General features: G+C 40.0%; 1 protein-coding gene, 1 non-coding gene and 1 pseudogene across 11 annotated transcripts; 2 read left to right on the forward strand and 1 right to left on the reverse strand.

Annotated features, from left to right (window-relative positions):
- Positions 1 to 1,105: 1,105 nt before the first annotated feature.
- Positions 1,106 to 7,191, reverse strand: TPRKB (TP53RK binding protein). 10 transcript variants are annotated; one of them, XM_043918396.1, is made up of 6 exons: positions 6,780 to 7,002; positions 5,648 to 5,724; positions 4,408 to 4,570; positions 3,415 to 3,537; positions 1,943 to 2,119; positions 1,106 to 1,423 (listed from the first exon to the last, which is right to left on the reverse strand). In XM_043918396.1, the coding sequence occupies exons 3-6, from the start codon at positions 4,546 to 4,548 to the stop codon at positions 1,337 to 1,339; spliced, it is 528 nt and encodes a 175-aa protein (XP_043774331.1). In that variant the 5' UTR covers positions 4,549 to 4,570; positions 5,648 to 5,724; positions 6,780 to 7,002; the 3' UTR covers positions 1,106 to 1,336. The 10 variants fall into 10 exon arrangements, with proteins under 10 accessions (XP_043774331.1, XP_043774326.1, XP_043774333.1 ...); XM_043918391.1 differs by lacking the exons at positions 5,648 to 5,724; positions 6,780 to 7,002 and adding an exon at positions 7,031 to 7,191 and having other exon boundaries at positions 4,408 to 4,567; XM_043918398.1 differs by lacking the exons at positions 5,648 to 5,724; positions 6,780 to 7,002 and adding an exon at positions 7,031 to 7,174.
- Positions 7,192 to 12,595: 5,404 nt separating this feature from the next.
- Positions 12,596 to 12,697, forward strand: LOC122704114. The gene has a single exon (XR_006343744.1). It is a non-coding gene; the product is annotated as a U6 spliceosomal RNA (small nuclear RNA).
- A 2,708-nt stretch (positions 12,698 to 15,405) lies between these two features.
- LOC122703855 lies at positions 15,406 to 16,384 on the forward strand (annotated as a pseudogene).
- The last annotated feature ends 116 nt before the right edge of the window (positions 16,385 to 16,500 follow it).

A 16,500-nucleotide genomic window follows, 5' to 3' on the forward strand; every position in this document is an offset into this window, starting at 1 on the left:
TATCCTCTTCCCCAGTAATTCCAGTTCAGGGAAGCTATCCTACAGAAAAAGATGTGTAGAGATTTACTTGCAAAAGCAAAATGAAAAATTGAAAGCAATGTTAATTATAAAAACAATTACATTATGTGAAGTTTCACTTTTACAAAGAACATGTTTTATAGTGATGGCTGTGTGGAGTCATTAGGAGCATAGAATCAGGGGTCACTTGGAGTTTTAATCCTGACCACAGGCACTTTGAGCGTTAGGGCAGCTTTGACTTCTCCCTAAGCTTCAGGAGAAAAGATGCCTTCATAATGGAGAAGTCTGGGGTACCACCTTAACGAAGCGACCAAATATATCATCAGTGATGAGGCCAAATGACGGTATGTGCCTCCCAACGATGTAAAATTGGAAGGACATAAAATCTACCTATCATTCTCCAAAATATTTAAACTGACTCGCATCACGAACAAAGTCATTCTGAAATTCTGAAAGACATCTGGGGTATTCTTCAAAAAATGTCAACATCACCTTTTTTAAAAAAAGTTAGTTGCAGAAAAGAGACATGACTGTTGATATAAGACAGAAACCAACAAAATTCTGTAAAGCAATTCTCCTTCAATTAAAAAATAATTGAAAAAAAAAAAAATTGAGAGAGATATGACAACTAAATACAATGGAGGGTGAAGTGCCCCAAGGTCTGCAATTTACTTTCAAATATTTCAGAAAAGAAGTGCTTGCCCATGCATAGAAAAGACTACAAACAAGCAAACTTAGCAAAACATTAACATAGGGCCTGTAACCTACTCTATCTTGACTGACACAATCATATTTTAAGATAAAATGTGAAAAAAAAAATCCCAAACCATTTATAAAACATGATTTTTACCTGTATGACCTTGCACACATTATTATTTGTACAACCTTTTAATGGGGGAGTAATCTACTTCATATGATGCTGTGATAATTAAATGAATTCCTGCATACAAAAACTTGGAACCAGGAAGCTTGGAACGGTGATGCTGGAGTAGCCAGAATTAAGTGTTAAGAGTATGAGTTGATGGATATAAAGTCATTTAGATAAGAACCTAGTATATTGTAGACATTCAATAAATGTCTGCAATTATTCCAATTATATAAAAATAAAATATATTTGGACAGAAACAGAAGACAATAACAATAGTAACCGTGATTATCTTTTAAAATATGAAGAGGTAGGACCAGGAGTGGTTTTTTTTTTCTTTGTTACCATTCTGTGTTTTAAAACTTTCTACAACACAACATAATAGATTTTATGATCTAGAAAAAACAATGAATGTTTTTTATAAAAGCTGAAAATTTTTTAATATTTGTCATTTCACAAAACATCTTTTGTTGACATTCTACAAATTATACCATCCAATAATGTTCCAATACTTTCTTCTTGTTTAGATAGTTTATATACCTGTAAGCATAAAAGACAGATTATGACATGCTGACATATTCATACACTACTAATTTTCATTAAACACATATATGTGACCTAATTTATTACTCAATTATTGGGATAATGGGATGGAATCACAATGTGATTAAGGTATGCAAAGTAGACAGCAACTCATCACTTATGTCAAAAGTTTCAACTGAAATTATAGTGCTAACTCTCTAAACATCAAAACATTTGTACCAATTTTAAAAGCACACATCTAGACATTAACTTCATACTATATTTTACATTTCAAATGTAAGCTTGATATTTAAAGTTATCTATTCTTTTTAAAAGAATGTCTTTATCAACTAAGTTTCTAATTATATCTTAAATAAATCTGCATTTCTTTGCATCTCTAATCATTTTTCAAGTAATTTTTAATTATATTAACCTTTCTTAAAAGTTAAAACAATATAGAAGCATTGGTGATCAATAAGCAAACAGTATATTATTCCATATCTATCATGCTCTTTCTAAAAATATGGGTTTACAAACCTTTTTGACTTCTGTAATATTTGTTATTTCAGGGAGATTTTTCAGAGGAACCTGATGACCTTCTACCTGAGATATTAGGTATTCTTGATTTATTTGTTTTTCACCCTCTTCAATATAAGCAATCAAAACTGAAGTATCATTTGCTGAGATACCAAATTTTTTCAAGGCCTCTGAAATCTAAGGGGTGAAAAAGACAATAAAATCAGTAGTCTCAACACCTGAAACCTCTCCCCATTTGCAGCCTTTCCTGGTCAGATTCTTATTGTTCATATCCTAGTGGTTCTCTCTGCCTACAGTTTTGCAACATCCCTTCCTAATCTCTACCACCTCTGCCTCTAGAGTACTCCCTGCTCAAAGCTGCACCTCATTCCCATAGAATCGAGCCTTGACTTTGACTGGATGCACAAATGCCCCTCCCCCTGGGCCCAGTGACCCTCTAGCCACGCACTCCTGCCGTCCAGCCAGTGGGGACTGTTTGGGGCTCCCATCCTTTCACACTGTTCTTGCTTGTGCCCACACTTTGTCCTCTACCTGGACTGCCTTCATCTTTCAAGGGTCCAGTTCAAATGTCACTCCTTTAGCACTTTCCTCCTTATAGAACAAATTGCTTCTTTGTTCCCACAGATTTGCATTATTATTCCATTATATCAATTATCTTAGGGCATTTGAACTTTGTCTTGTTCATCTGCCTTTCTCGGGAACATTTCTGACCCTAGACTGGAACAGGGACAAGCTCAACACATGTTTATGAACTGCAGTCTCTTGAGTTATTTCAGTGATCTCAAAGAAACAATTACCCAGTAATTTTCCCCAAGATACTGGGGAATTCTATTACTACAAATTTTATAAATTTTTCAAACATCTGTATTTTAAACCATGCCACAGGTTTCCTAACCTTTCTATCTCAGCACTTGATTGTGTTTAGTAGTAGTAATAATTAAACTTCATTAGCAAAATTAGTTGGTTTTTTAAAAAATACACCCAGGTGGAATGTTTTTACCTCAAAAACTTTACTATCAGTATCTCAAACACAAACTCTTCCTATGTGCTGCGTGTATGAGCATGTGTTAAGAGCTAGTCTACGTACCAGGCAGACTTCTGGTATATGGAAAAGACATGGTTCTATCCTCAAAGAGTTTATAGGGGGAATGAAAGATGCGCGTGGCAACACACAAACACCCATGCCTCATTGTTTATCATTAGATTTAAATAGCATTTTCCTGACTCTGTATGTCAGGAAGGACAAATAAAACTATCCTCACTTAATTCAGCTAAACTTCATGTGAGTGACTCCAAAGCTTACTTGTCTAGCAGGAGGCAATGCTAAACCTCAACTCTCTGTCCAGCACTCACTCTTCACTGTTATTTTGGTTTGTTACCAGCAACAGGCTCCAAGCCAACACTGAGGCACACACAGGCTACCATGACAAGGTCAACAGATATAAAGAAAGTATATATTCCATATTAATTACATTGTTATTTGGGGAAAGATTGAAAATAACTTCAGTGGATAGAGTTCTTGTCTTCATCTTCCCCAGTTTGTAGAGGTGAACTGCTTTGTTTGCGGCCACAATTATCTGAAATGGATCAACAATCTGCCAAAGAGAACAAAAAGAATTACACACAAGAATCCGGAGGACTCTGAAGGATAACGCCCTGTACCATGGTGACTCCAGTGTTAGGCGGTTTTACTTCATCACAATTTCTATATTTTCAAAATTTTCAAAATCTCAACGGCCTTGGTGTTTAGAAAAATCACAGAATTTTACAGCTGCAGGCAACTAAGATACACAAAGTTCTGAAACAACTTATTGAGGACTATTATTATGGGAAAGGCCATATTCTCAACATTTAAACTTTATTTTCTATTCTACTCAAAACTACCCTATTTGATACCTTTATTATTTTTCATGTGCAATAAATGCAGAAACCAAGGCAAAGAAGGGGTTGGAATTTCAGTTCTGCCACTTACCACCAAGGGAACCTGGGCAAATTCCTTAGCATTTTATCTTTTAGAAGCAGATAATCATCTCACTACTTCACAGAGTTGTTGTGAAAATTAAGTGAGTTAGCAGTATATATAAAGAACTTACCAAATAAGCACTGTATAAAGGTTGGCTACCACATGCTCAAAGTCGTAATAAATGGCATAACTGGGATTTAAGTCCTGGTGATTCTACCACTATGCAATGCCTCCTTTACAGAGATTTCCTAGGTCAGACAAGAAGATGGATATCTAGGCATCTGCCATCATATCAGAGGGAGACCACCTTTCACGTCTCCTAGGGCAGGGCTCAGCACTTGGCTTCTATTCACTGTTCAGCTGAAGGTTGGCCAAATCTGAATCCACTCTACAGGTTAGACAAGTCCTTTTTACTTGAAGACTGGGCTAACCTATAACACCATGAAAAATCATCAGATTCTTAAACTCCCCATAAAGCTCACTCATTGCCATGAGTACTTACCACTGTAGGGTTTATTAATGAGCCATCAATGGCACCTTCCATGGCCTTTTTTCTCAAGCCCGCAGCATTTTTTACATCTTTAAATAACAGAAGGGTCACGCTGTATTCAGGAAATAGGTCCAGCTGATGTGTTAACTGCATTTCATAGATAAGCAGGATGCTACTGCACAAGACCAAAAGACCAAAAGTTAACAACTATAAGTCACTAACAAATATCCTTGCTCACAATTACAGTATTATAACTTTAATAATAAGATGCAGAACTGTTAAACTTGAAAAACCAACCCCCAAACATCTAGCAGCCTCATGACAGACTGTCTTCCTAACCCTGCTAAGCTGTTCTAGCTTCCTTCCTGGGAAAGGATCAAGGGCCAACACCAGGTCCCCTGGTTGTACAGATAAGGCAGGCTCTGGGTGAGGGGGAGCTTCTCAACAGGCAACTAGGAGCAGAATACCAAACGCTGTTTAGACCACAGGTTACTTACAGCATTAAGGAACCTCACTCCAACTTAGTCTTTTTAGCTTTCTAATCTCACCATTTTATTTATATTTTGGCAGAATCTAGACATAAATATAGACTTCCCTGGTGGCTCAGAGTTTAAGTTAAAGCGTCTGCCTGCAATGCAGGAGACCTGAGTTCGATCCTTCAGCTGGGAAGATCCCCTGGAGAAGGAAATGGCAACCCACTCCAGTATTCTTGCCTGGAGAATCCCATGGACAGAAGAGCCTGGTGGGCTGCAGTCCATGGGGTCGCAAAGTGTCGGACACGACTGAGCGACTTAACTAACTAACTAACTAACTAAGACATAAATATAAGGCAGAAAACAATCTTAAAGAAGAAAGTATGACACAACTCAAAGATATTCATTACATACATGGGAATTTAAGCCTAGAGGGTACAATTCTTAAATAGTAACACCCTTTATAGACATAAATTTAACAAGAAAAGGACAGGGTATATACAAAAACATAAAAGCAGCATAAACAACAAATAACTGAGAGACATAATCTATCTTTGAATGAAAAAACTAACCACTGCAAAAATATAATCTTTAAAACAATTTCAATTAAAGTCTCAAAGAGATATTTAGGTGAGGCAATTTTATATAGGTTCACTTTATCCTTTTACCTAGGAAGTTTTATTTCCACCATTTTTCTGAAGGAATAAATTGGCAATCTGAAGATTTATGTAATAAGATGTTTTTCTTATCATCCTAAGAGTAAAAGGTTGAAAACCTACCTAACTAGTAACAGGCCCAACTACAGCAGCTTTACTGATCAACCACTAAAACCTGTAGTCTTGAAGAGTAGTTAAGGCTGCGTAAATATAGTAATAAATAACATTAAGTACTTAACATCTGATTGGAAAACAAAACACAAAATGTGGCATAATATGTGGGTTTTTTAAAATGTACACAGAAAACTACTGAAAAACAACAACAAAATGTTATCTTTGACTTGCTGGAATTATATCTGATTTTTCTGTTACAATCTGGAAAAATAAAATTGTGAATAATGTCTTGGCACAGCAGGGCCACCCAATCTTTATTATCATGATAACATCCAATGGAAAAAAATATATACATAGAATGTATACCCAATTCTACAAAAAAAAAAAAAAAAAAGGGCTCAGAAAACAAAAACATAAAGGAAGCACACCAAAATATGGCCATCTTGGGCAGCAGAATTACAGATAATTTTGTTTTCTAGAAAAAATATTTTTGCATGTTCTGAATTTTCTACAGCGAGCACACAAAAGATAACGAGTACATATAACCAGGGAGGAAACAATTTTTTTCTGGGTTTTGTTTTTACAGTAGGGGGGAAAGGACGCCTATCAAACGTCAAAAATGGTTTTGGTTTGTTTTATATAATTCACTCACTTAAGTCAGAAACTTCGAACCATCGCTGGATACTTACCTCCCGCTCAAATCCCATATCTTAAGCAAAACTCTTTTCAATTTTTAAGTATCATTTTGAAGGGTCCAATTCTCTCCCATACCTACTCTGCCACCGCCGTTGGCCACCTTCTCTCAACAGCGGTGACCTCCTAGAAGAAGTCGCCTCACAATTCCTTCCCTCCTGTCATCCAACCTCCACCCGGGAGTCAAAGCGATCTTTTCAAAATGTACCAAGTCTTGCCCTGCTATAAAGTCCCTTTATGTCACGGAGTCCCAAACTCTGTGATCTGAGACCTTCCTCCCTCTTCCACTTCCTAGCGCACCCTGCAGACCGCGCTCATTCCCCCACCGCCGCACTGGCCCTCCCAGCTTGTCACCACCGCTAGTCCCTACCCAGCACGCCCCCTCGGACAGGCAGTTACTCTGAATCAATCCTCCCTCCCTTCGACTGGCCAGTAAGAGCCCATTTACCAGCGCTCCCAGGACCCCAGGACTAGTCTCCTATTCTACGAGCTCCTCTGTTACAACTTTGGCAAGTCTCAGGCTCATCGTCCGCCCTCGAAGGGAGGCTGAGCCGATCACTGCCGGGCTGCATCCCCGGACCCGACCTTGGCAAACGCTCGATAAAGGAGGGCGCGGGGAATCACAGGTATCATCTGGAAAATCACTGCTCTCCAGTTGCCACCCGACCCGGCCAGCGCTGTGGCGCCGGGAGTACTCACCGTCGCGTCCCCGTCCGTCTCGTAATATCTTCCCCACGGAAACAAAGCGCTCAACTTCCGGGAGATTGCCGCAGCTGCGCTCCTTCCTCGCCCTGCCCGACCCTGCAGTGTCTTTGCAGGTCTGGGTCGGAGGAAGGTTCTCGGCTACCTCCTTACACAGAGTGTTTCGCGGGCGTCAGTCGCGTCTGCTGACCCGAAGGGGAGCAGGAGCTCCGTTCGCCCCTTCCGATGAGAGAGGCGGCGAGGCTCCTCCGGCCTGACCGGAAGCTGAGTGTGGGTGTTCGCCGCGTCCTTAAGCCGCTTGGCCTTGACATCCTGTTTCGTCCAGTGAGAAGAAAAGTAATGGCTCCGATGAGCTCTACATTTGTTTCCGCTGCTCGAGATTCGACAGTTTTTTTTCGAGGCGAGCAGGACTCAGTTTTTTTCTTGTTCTGGGCGAGGTCCACTTGGCCAGGATCTCCTGGAGCCAAGAGCGCTCGGCGATCTGCCTCGGGTACTTGAGAGAGGTACAACCTCTTCATCCAGCAGGCTCACAAGTCTGATTGCCATCCCTGGTATATCAGCCTCCGAAAGAGGTCATCCGCTAAACGGATGATTTTCTTCCATGTTATTCTAACATGTTATTCTTCCATGTTTTTATGCTTGGGGGCTCATCTGGGTCAATACTTTTCTTGAAACAAAAAGATAAATAATAAATAGTATAGATATGTTCTATGGAGAAAAAACTAGAGAATAGGGTGTAATGTCAGGCCGTGAGTATTAGTATTTAAAATAGGATGGTTAAGAAAGATCTCACCAAAAAGGGCCATTTGTGACTGGAGGAGGTCTGGAAGCAGGTCTGTGTGTATCTGAGGAGCAGCAATTCCAGGGAACAGAGAGTTAAAAGACTGAGAACAGATATGGTCTCATTTAAGAAAGCACAGAGAACCGTGGTGGATTGAGCCCAGTGGGAATATATATGAAATTATATATTCTGAGGAAAGACTGGTATCCAGATTATACAACCAACTCCAATTTGAAAATAGTAAGAGACACAACCTGATTAAGGATAGATGACACAATTGAACACATTTTAGGAAAGATACATGAAAGGCCAATAAAAACATGAAAAGATGCTCATCATTGAAAACATAATGAGTTATTACTACATACCCATAAGAATGCTAAAATTTGAAAGACCTTAAAAATTTTAAATATCAAGTGTTGTCAAACATCCAGAACTGGAACCTTCACATATTGCTAGTCCGAGTATAAAATAAAAATAGTGTAACCACTTTGGAAAAGAGTTTGGCAGTTTCTTAAAAAATTAAATGCATGGCGCTAGTGTTAAAGAATCCACCTGCCAATGCAGGTGATGCAAGAGACTGCTGGTTTGATCCCTGGGTCAGGAGAATCCCCTGGAGAAGGGTATGGCAACCCACTACAGTATTCTTGCCTAGAGAATCCCATGGACAGAGGAGCCGGGCGGGCTACAGTCCATGCTACAGTCCATAGGGTTAAAAAGAGTCGGACAGGATTGAAACAATGAGCACACTCCCTTGCACGTGCATACTTACCATATGCAGCAGTTTCACTCCTTGGTATTTAACCAGGAGCAGTGAAAACGTGTCCACCCAAAGGCTTGAACATGAATGTTCATAGCAACTTTACTCATGATGGCCCCAAACTGGAAACAATCCAGTGCCCAATAATACATGAATGGATAAACAAATTGTGGTAAATTCATGTCATGAAATACTATTCATTAATAAAAGGAATGAACATACTTGCAACATGGGTCAATCTAAAAACATGCTCAGGAAAAAAGCAAAGTAAAATTGTTACTGTACAATTCCATTTCTGCAAAACTATAGGAATTGCAAATATAGCAAATTTATTCTAGAATGAAAGCAAATTAGTGGTTGTTAGGGATGGGGGAGTGGGAGACACTGAAAAAAAACCCAAAGGGAACCTTTGCGATGAAGCCAATGTTCTATATCCTGATTTTGTGTTAATTACAAGGGAACTTGTGTTAAAATTCATTAAATTAAAATTAAAATTTAATTTAAATAAATTAAAAATCATCATTTTAAAGAGTACATTTTATAAAATTTCTCAGTAAAGTCGATTTAAAAATAGACATAAAACAAAGTTGTCCAGTTCAAAGTGACTTGTCTGTGACCACCAAAAGACCACCAAAAGCTGGAAACAACCCAAACCCTTGTTAAGTGAATGAACAAATTGTATATCCATACAATGGAACACAACTCTGCAGTAAAAAGGAAATCAACTATTACTACATAGAATAACATGGATAAATTTCAAAGTTATGCTGAAAAAAAATCAGACATAAAAATAGTGTATCCTGTGATTCCATCATTTATATAGAACAGGTCCTACTGAAACACAAGAAACTATATTCAATATTCTGTGATAAACCATAATGGAAGAGAATATTAAAAGGAATAGAATATATATTCAATATATACGTAGAGCTGATTCACTTTGCCGTAGAGCAGAAACGAACAACATTGTAAGGCAACAACACTTCAATAAAAAAACTAGTTTAAATAAAATGGAAATTAAATTTGCTGAATTACTTCATAAGGAAATAAAAAAATGCCTTGTGTCAGGCTGTTGAAAATGTTCTCTCTTGAACATAATCTCTAACAGATGAAAAGAAGGCTCTCTAATGTTTCCATTTTCTATGATCTATCCTTTGACGTCATTAATATTCCCTTATAATCTCTGTGCATGTGGTCACAGTTGGTCTCATGAGGTAGCTCTACTACTCTTGATTTCTGAAATCATTAATGTCGATATATTAGCAACCATTACCACCTACTTGTGGAGCAGGAAATGGCAACCCACTTCAGTATTCTTGCCTGGGAAATCCCATGGACAGAAGAGCCTGGTGGGCTATGGTCCATGGGGTTGCAAAGAGTCAGACATGACTTAGTGACTAAATAACAATTCTATTGGGGGTATATGAGAACAGAGTGGTGAGGGTGAGGAACAGGCTTCACAGTGAGCCAAAAAGACAAAGGTTGTTTGGTATATGTGTTCACTCAGCAGGCTGGTTCTTCTCTGGAAGGCTTGGAAGGAAAAGCCATTCCAAGCATGTCAGGAATCCTCTGGCCCTTATAAATTACTGAATATTCAGGAATTAAGAGGAGAGGCACGCCTTTCCCGGGGCTGAGGAATCCAGGCATTTCCTTTGTTAGTTTCTCATTATGGTGATAAGTACCCTCTTCTCTCTTTAATTGGGATCACCTTGTGTTTTGTAAGTCTGGAATTTTAATCTTTATCTTTTCTGAGAATAACTACATTGTAAGACAGTATATATGCCCACACCATGTTGATTAAAACACCTTTGCTTCATCAGAGCTTTGGTCCCCGTGTCTTTCTTTCTTTCTTCTCTCTATTTCTGGCTGATTCCCTGGAGCGCAAAAGCCGGCTGCGTAACCCAGGGAATATTAGCTTCTTTCCTTCTTTCACTCTCTCATCGTCGACTCCCGACCACCAGGTTCTGGTCCAATAAAGGACCAACACAAGAGTATTCCACCGAAGGGAAAATGGAGGGGGCATTCACCTGCTAGGCTCCCTTCTCTCTCCTGCATTTCATTATTTAAGGCTCCTCACACGGGAGTCAACTGCTCTACACTTCTGTACATCATCTCACCCTTCCATGGCAGCTCATAAAGCCAGAGCTTGTGGCCTGATACGCAGCATTTCCTCCAACTCCAAAGTGGAGTGATGGCCGATAACAGAGAGGGCTTCATATGGGGGCTGTAAGGGCCATGCAGGCCCAGAGTTTAACTTGGGCTCCAGTCAGCTTAGGGAGTGCTAGGTTTGCCTGCAAAGGCAAAACTGGGGAGCATGGGCCAGGTGGCACATGGCACTTTCAGGAAGGAGGAGGAGACCATTCTTGGAATCTGTATTTCACATAATAGGATATAAGTGAAATAAATGCTAAAGAGTCCTACAAAGTACCTTGTAGCTAAAGGAGTAATTCAGTAGGTTGGGAGAGATGGATTTACTGAGGAGATGGGGCTTCGAGAATGATTTGCCCATAGAGGCTGCAGGAGAGCTGTTACAGCCAAGGAACAATTGGAAAGACAAAGACACCATGGCGTAAGTGTGTATGTGCTCAAGAACTGCTGGTACACTGAAGAATGGAGTGGAACATGGCAGAGGCTTTGAAAAGTCAGCTGGGAGTCGGATCACACAAGGCCTTGACAAGGAGTTGGAAATGGATTCTAAAGATCATAAGCCATTCAAAATTTTCAAGAGGGGAATAACATTCATGAGTTTGTTTTAGGATATAATTCTGGGGCAGCTGTTAGAATTACACTAGAAAGGTGGTTCAGACAGGATCCTAAGAAGGGCTTCCTCCATAGTAGGAGTGTCTGTAGTTGACTGTGTGGGTCCAGATCATGACTTAGGACACTGAGTGGCCTACAATCCTGGGATGTGATGCCTAAAAATCAAGCTTACCAGACTGATATTAAACCTAAAATTCATTTAATTGACAAAGTCTTATTATACTGGCTAAATTGAACTCATATCTGTATCTCTACTCACCACCCAAACCCCAACAAAAAAGAAAAACTCCCAAAGATTAAAAACTCACAAGAGAAGGGGAGGGATGATAAGTGGTAGATGAGAGAGAGTGCAGTAAAAATCCCAAAGATATTAACTGTCAAAATGGAGAAAAACAGGGTTTCCCTGGTGGCTCAGTGGTAAAGAATCCACCTGCCAATGCAGGATTGATCCCTTGTCCAGGAAGATACCACATACTTCAGAACAACTAAGCTTGTGTGCCACAACTGTTGAGCCTGTGCTCTGGAGCCCAGGAGCCCTAGAGCCCGTGCTCCACAAGAGACGCCGCCTCAATGAGAGGCCTGTGCACTGCAACTGGAGAGCAGCCCCACTTGCTGCAACTAAAGGAAAGCCTGTTTACCAGCGAAGACCCAGCACAACCAAAATAAATTAAAAAAAAAAATTTTTTTAAGGGCTTAGAAAAAAAATGGACAAAAATAAAACCTGATTCTGTGCAGCAAGGGGAAGTTAAACAAAAATAGCAAGGTGAGTGACCGCCTTTTTACAAGTCTACCATACATGAGCAGTTTCCATCAGCTCTGAGTGCTCAAATCTCAAGTACTAAACAACAGGCAAAATCACCAGATATTCCAAGATCACATCTAACAAGAGAGAAAGGAGTCAACCAAAACCAAAAATGGCTGATACAGAGAACAGAAGAAACTTAAAAACTGGTAACTTTAAAGAGAGAAAAGATAATGCATTCATTAAAAATAAAAGAATGAAGTGCCACGGACAGATAGCCATTCAGAAAAGAAGAGCTAGCTCTTGGAAATTAAAAATATATAGCAGAAAAAATAGATATAATATATGTAGCAAAAAACCAACAGAAGGGTAGAAATAAAGCTGAGAAAATTTGTGATTTAAAAAAAAAAAAATTAAAAATGGAAAATAAGAGACAAAAATACAATTAACTTAAGAGATACATTTCAGAAAATCAAATAGTCAACTAATAGAAGTTCCCCCAAAAGAAAACAGAAGGTAGTGCTCACCGGCAGCACATATACTAAAATTGGAACAATATAGAGATTAGCATGGTCCCTGCACAAGGATGACATGCAAACTGGGGAAGCGTTCCACTTTTTAAAAAAGAAAAAAGATATAGAGAAGATAAAGTGAAAAAAAAACTTCCCCAGAGCTGATGCACATGGCCTGCCAGACTGGAAGGCCTCATTTGCATTATGAATTTTAAAAATACCCACACTAGGGACTTCCCTGGTGGTCCAGTGGTTAAGAATCCACCTTTCAATGCCAGGAGACATGGGTTCGATCTCCTATCTGGGAAGATGCCACGTGCTGTGGAGCAACTCAGCCTGTGAGGCACTACTACTGAGCCCCTGCTCTAGAACTCTCAAGCTGCAACTACTGAAGCCCATGTGCCCTAGAGCCTGCAATCAGCAACAAGAGAAGCCTGCACGCCGCAAGAGTAGCCCCTGTTTGCCACAACTAGAGAAAGCCCTCACGCAGCAATGAAGACCCGGTGCAGCCAAAAAAATTACCCACGGTAAGTCATATCATGATATTTCAGGACACTTGAGATAAAGATCCTAAAGCTTTCAGAAATAAAAATTACAGGTCACAAATAAAAGTTCTGGGATCAGAATTGTTACTGTTGTTCAGTTGCCCAATCGTGTCCAACTCTTTGTGACCCCATGGACTGCAGCACAGAAATCAGAATAGCACAGGGTTTTAAATAGCAACAATGAACTATGGAAAAATAATGAATAAATGCATTTTAAACTGCCTACCTACAAATGTATAGCATATCAACTTATCAATGCAGTGAAAGAATAAAATAAACCCATTTCAGACATGCAAAAGCCTCAAAAAGTTTGCATCCCATTAATCCTTGGGAAACCATGGAAGAATATGCTCCACTACACAGGGAAGTAAACCTGTGGATCCAGGAAACAGAAGAAACACAGAAGAAATGACCACGGCGAAGGCAAAGAGAAATCCCAGGGCAAGAGCTGTGCCCCTGGTGTAGAGAACAACCACCATGTACCTGTCATAGGTTGAGTTGCGTCCCTGTGAAAGCTGTATGCTGATGTCATCCTAACCACATGGTCTTCAGAATGTGACTGTACTTGGAAGATGGGGTCTTTAAAAAGTTAAGTTTAAATGAGTTCATTAGGGTGGACACAATACAGTGTGACTGGTTTCCATAAAAGAAAAGGAAATCTGGACATAGATACAGAGGGAAGACCAAGTATAGACCATGTATAGACAAATGACTAAGATGGTCATTTACAAGCCAAGGAGGCCTCAGAAGAAACCAGCCCTGCTGATACCTTGATCATGGACTTCTGGCCTCCAGAGCTGTGAAAAAATAAATATCCAGTGTTTAAGACACCTAGTCTCTGATTTTTTTTTTTTAATGGCAGCCCTGGCAAACAGTGCCCAACCTAGACCAAGTCAAGAACAAATCCAATCAACCCAAGAAAGATTTCAAACAAAAAAAGAGTCTGATGTGTTTACCCTATCCACATTAGGTCTACAGGAAAAGACACAAAAATGTAGGGGCAAAAATGGCATAAGAATAACCATGGCACATCATGGTTCAGAGGTGAACACTTACCTAGAAAATAACATAAACTTAGGATATTGATTTAACCAAAAGTTGGAAAATAACTATACTAAAAATATGCAAGGAACAGAAGTGTGTATGTTAAAAAATGAAAGAGCTAAAAAATACTCATCTACAGTAGGAAAGCAACAGAAAGTACTAGAGACTGAAAAATCAAGAAGTGGTCATATAAGCCTCGTATTTTTTTTTTTTTTTTTTTTTTTTAGTGGAGTGCAGTTTATTACACCGGCGGGCCCAAGGCAGAGTCTCCTCTTAGCCAAGGGCCCCGACCAGCATTTGTGAAAATCTTTTATACCCCATGTGTACGTGTCCAAACCCACCAGCCCAAATCCCTTGAGGCTTACAAAGGAAGGGTAAATACAATCACAATAACCCCATCATTCACGTGTTTTGTGTTCAAACAGTTAATAATCAATAAGCCTGTGGTTACATTCCGATAGATACTGTCCAGAGGCAGGGGTGATTAGTGTCTGTTTTCTCTTAGGCAATGAGTAACCTGGACGTGATCTTCAAGATTCCCCTGCCCAGAGGGGATCTTATCCTTCCATTGTCATTCCCACAGGTGCTAAGCACAGAGTTCAGAGTCCATTGGAGAGGCGGCCTAGCACGATCAGCACGGACAGGCCTGAGATGGAGTCCGGGCCCTATGAATTCCTTCTTCATTCCCCCCTCTTGATGCTCTTAGTTTCCATAATGAGCATCATTTATTGAGATATACTGTACCTTAGCTCTCCTGCCACCCACATGAGAGAATGCTATCAACTTCTGGGTTACAAAATTCACAAGGCATTGTAGGAAGCAGGGCCCACAAAGCAGTATGATCAAGATTACTATAACAACAGTTCATTAGACATGGCTTTCACTTGATTTTGCATATCCTCCAAGGCAGTAGATACATTTTCAGACAGGTCAGGGATGTACACACAACATTCATGCAAGTCCCCCCTTGGGCTGCTGTGAGTATGTCTAATGCCATCCTATTTTGAATTACTGCCTTCCTCATCTGAATCTGTTCTTCATTCAAAGCTTGAATAAGCCTAGTATTTAAATAACAGGCAAATATTAGATAATAATGCAAAAATACATAAAGTGTTGCCCTTGGGGAGTGACAATCAGGGGGTAGGGCAGGTGTGCTAATGGGAAGACTACTCTTTTTCATAAAAATCTCAGTAGAACTATTTGAATTTTAAACTACATACAGGAGAAGAGTCATGTGGTCACTGGGCCGGGGAAATGGCGGCTCCAGGAGAGAGCAGGGCTTCGGGTGGAGGAGGCAGCACAGAGGAAGCATTTATGACCTTCTACAGTGAGGTCAAACAAATAGAGAAGAGAGATTCAGTTCTAACATCCAAAAATCGGATTGAAAGACTGACTCGTCCTGGTTCTTCCTACTTCAATTTGAACCTGTTTGAGGTTCTTCAGATAGATCCTGAAGTGACAGATGAAGAAATAAAAAAGAGGTTTCGGCAGTTATCCATACTGGTGCATCCTGACAAAAATCAAGATGATGCTGACAGAGCACAAAAGGCTTTTGAAGCTGTGGACAAAGCTTACAAGTTGCTACTGGATCAGGAACATAAGAAGAGGGCCCTGGGTGTAATTCAGGCAGGAAAAGAATATGTGGAGCATGCCGTGAAAGAGCGAAAAAAGCAATTAAAGAAGGAAGGAAAGCCCACAAATGTGGAGGAGGATGACCCTGAGCTGTTTAAACAAGCAGTATACAAACTGACAATGAAACTCTTTGCTGAGCTGGAAATTAAAAGGAAAGAGAGAGAAGCCAAAGGGATGCATGAAAGGAAGTGACAACGGGAGGAAGAGACTGAAGCTCAAGAAAAAGCCAAACGAGAAATGGAGTGGCAGAAAAATTTTGAGGAAAATCGAGATGGTCGCATGGACAGCTGGCGAAACTTCCAAGCCAAAACGAAAGGAAAGAAAGAGAAGAAAAACCGGACCTTCCTGAGACCACCAAAAGTAAAAATGGAGCAGCGTGAGTGACCGCCAAGGGTCACGGCCCAGAACCTTCCCCGACTGTCCCCCTCCTGCTTTGAAGGACTCATTCTTTCCTCCCATTTTCACCCCAACATAGAGTAGTATTTGCTTTTTAGTCCATTTTGTTTTCAATACAATTTAATACTGATCAGAGTAATTCTTTTGTACGTTGAAATGAGGGGCTCGGTTTAAAAAGATACCCGTCCCACCCTCACCCCATAGACCAACTGGGGCTGGAAGGTGCTGCCTTCTCTTCCCACAGCCTGTAACTTCATGTTTTGTACTTCACCGAAGTGTGATGGTTAGAAACGTC

The sequence above is a fragment of the Cervus elaphus genome, chromosome 11 (genome assembly GCF_910594005.1).
Source record: "Cervus elaphus chromosome 11, mCerEla1.1, whole genome shotgun sequence".
NCBI classification, from domain to species: Eukaryota; Metazoa; Chordata; class Mammalia; order Artiodactyla; family Cervidae; genus Cervus; species Cervus elaphus.

Bases quoted from the DNA above. Each gene is read 5' to 3' on its own strand.
- TPRKB (XM_043918391.1), bottom strand. From the start codon at position 4,548: ATGCAGTTAACACATCAGCTGGACCTATTTCCTGAATACAGCGTGACC. The intron at 3,538-4,407 runs GTAAGTACTCAT...TCTCTTTGGCAG, and splicing joins CATTAATAAACCCTACAGTG to ATTGTTGATCCATTTCAGAT. The intron at 1,424-1,942 runs GTTTGTAAACCC...TTATGCTTACAG, and splicing joins ATATTACAGAAGTCAAAAAG to GTATATAAACTATCTAAACA.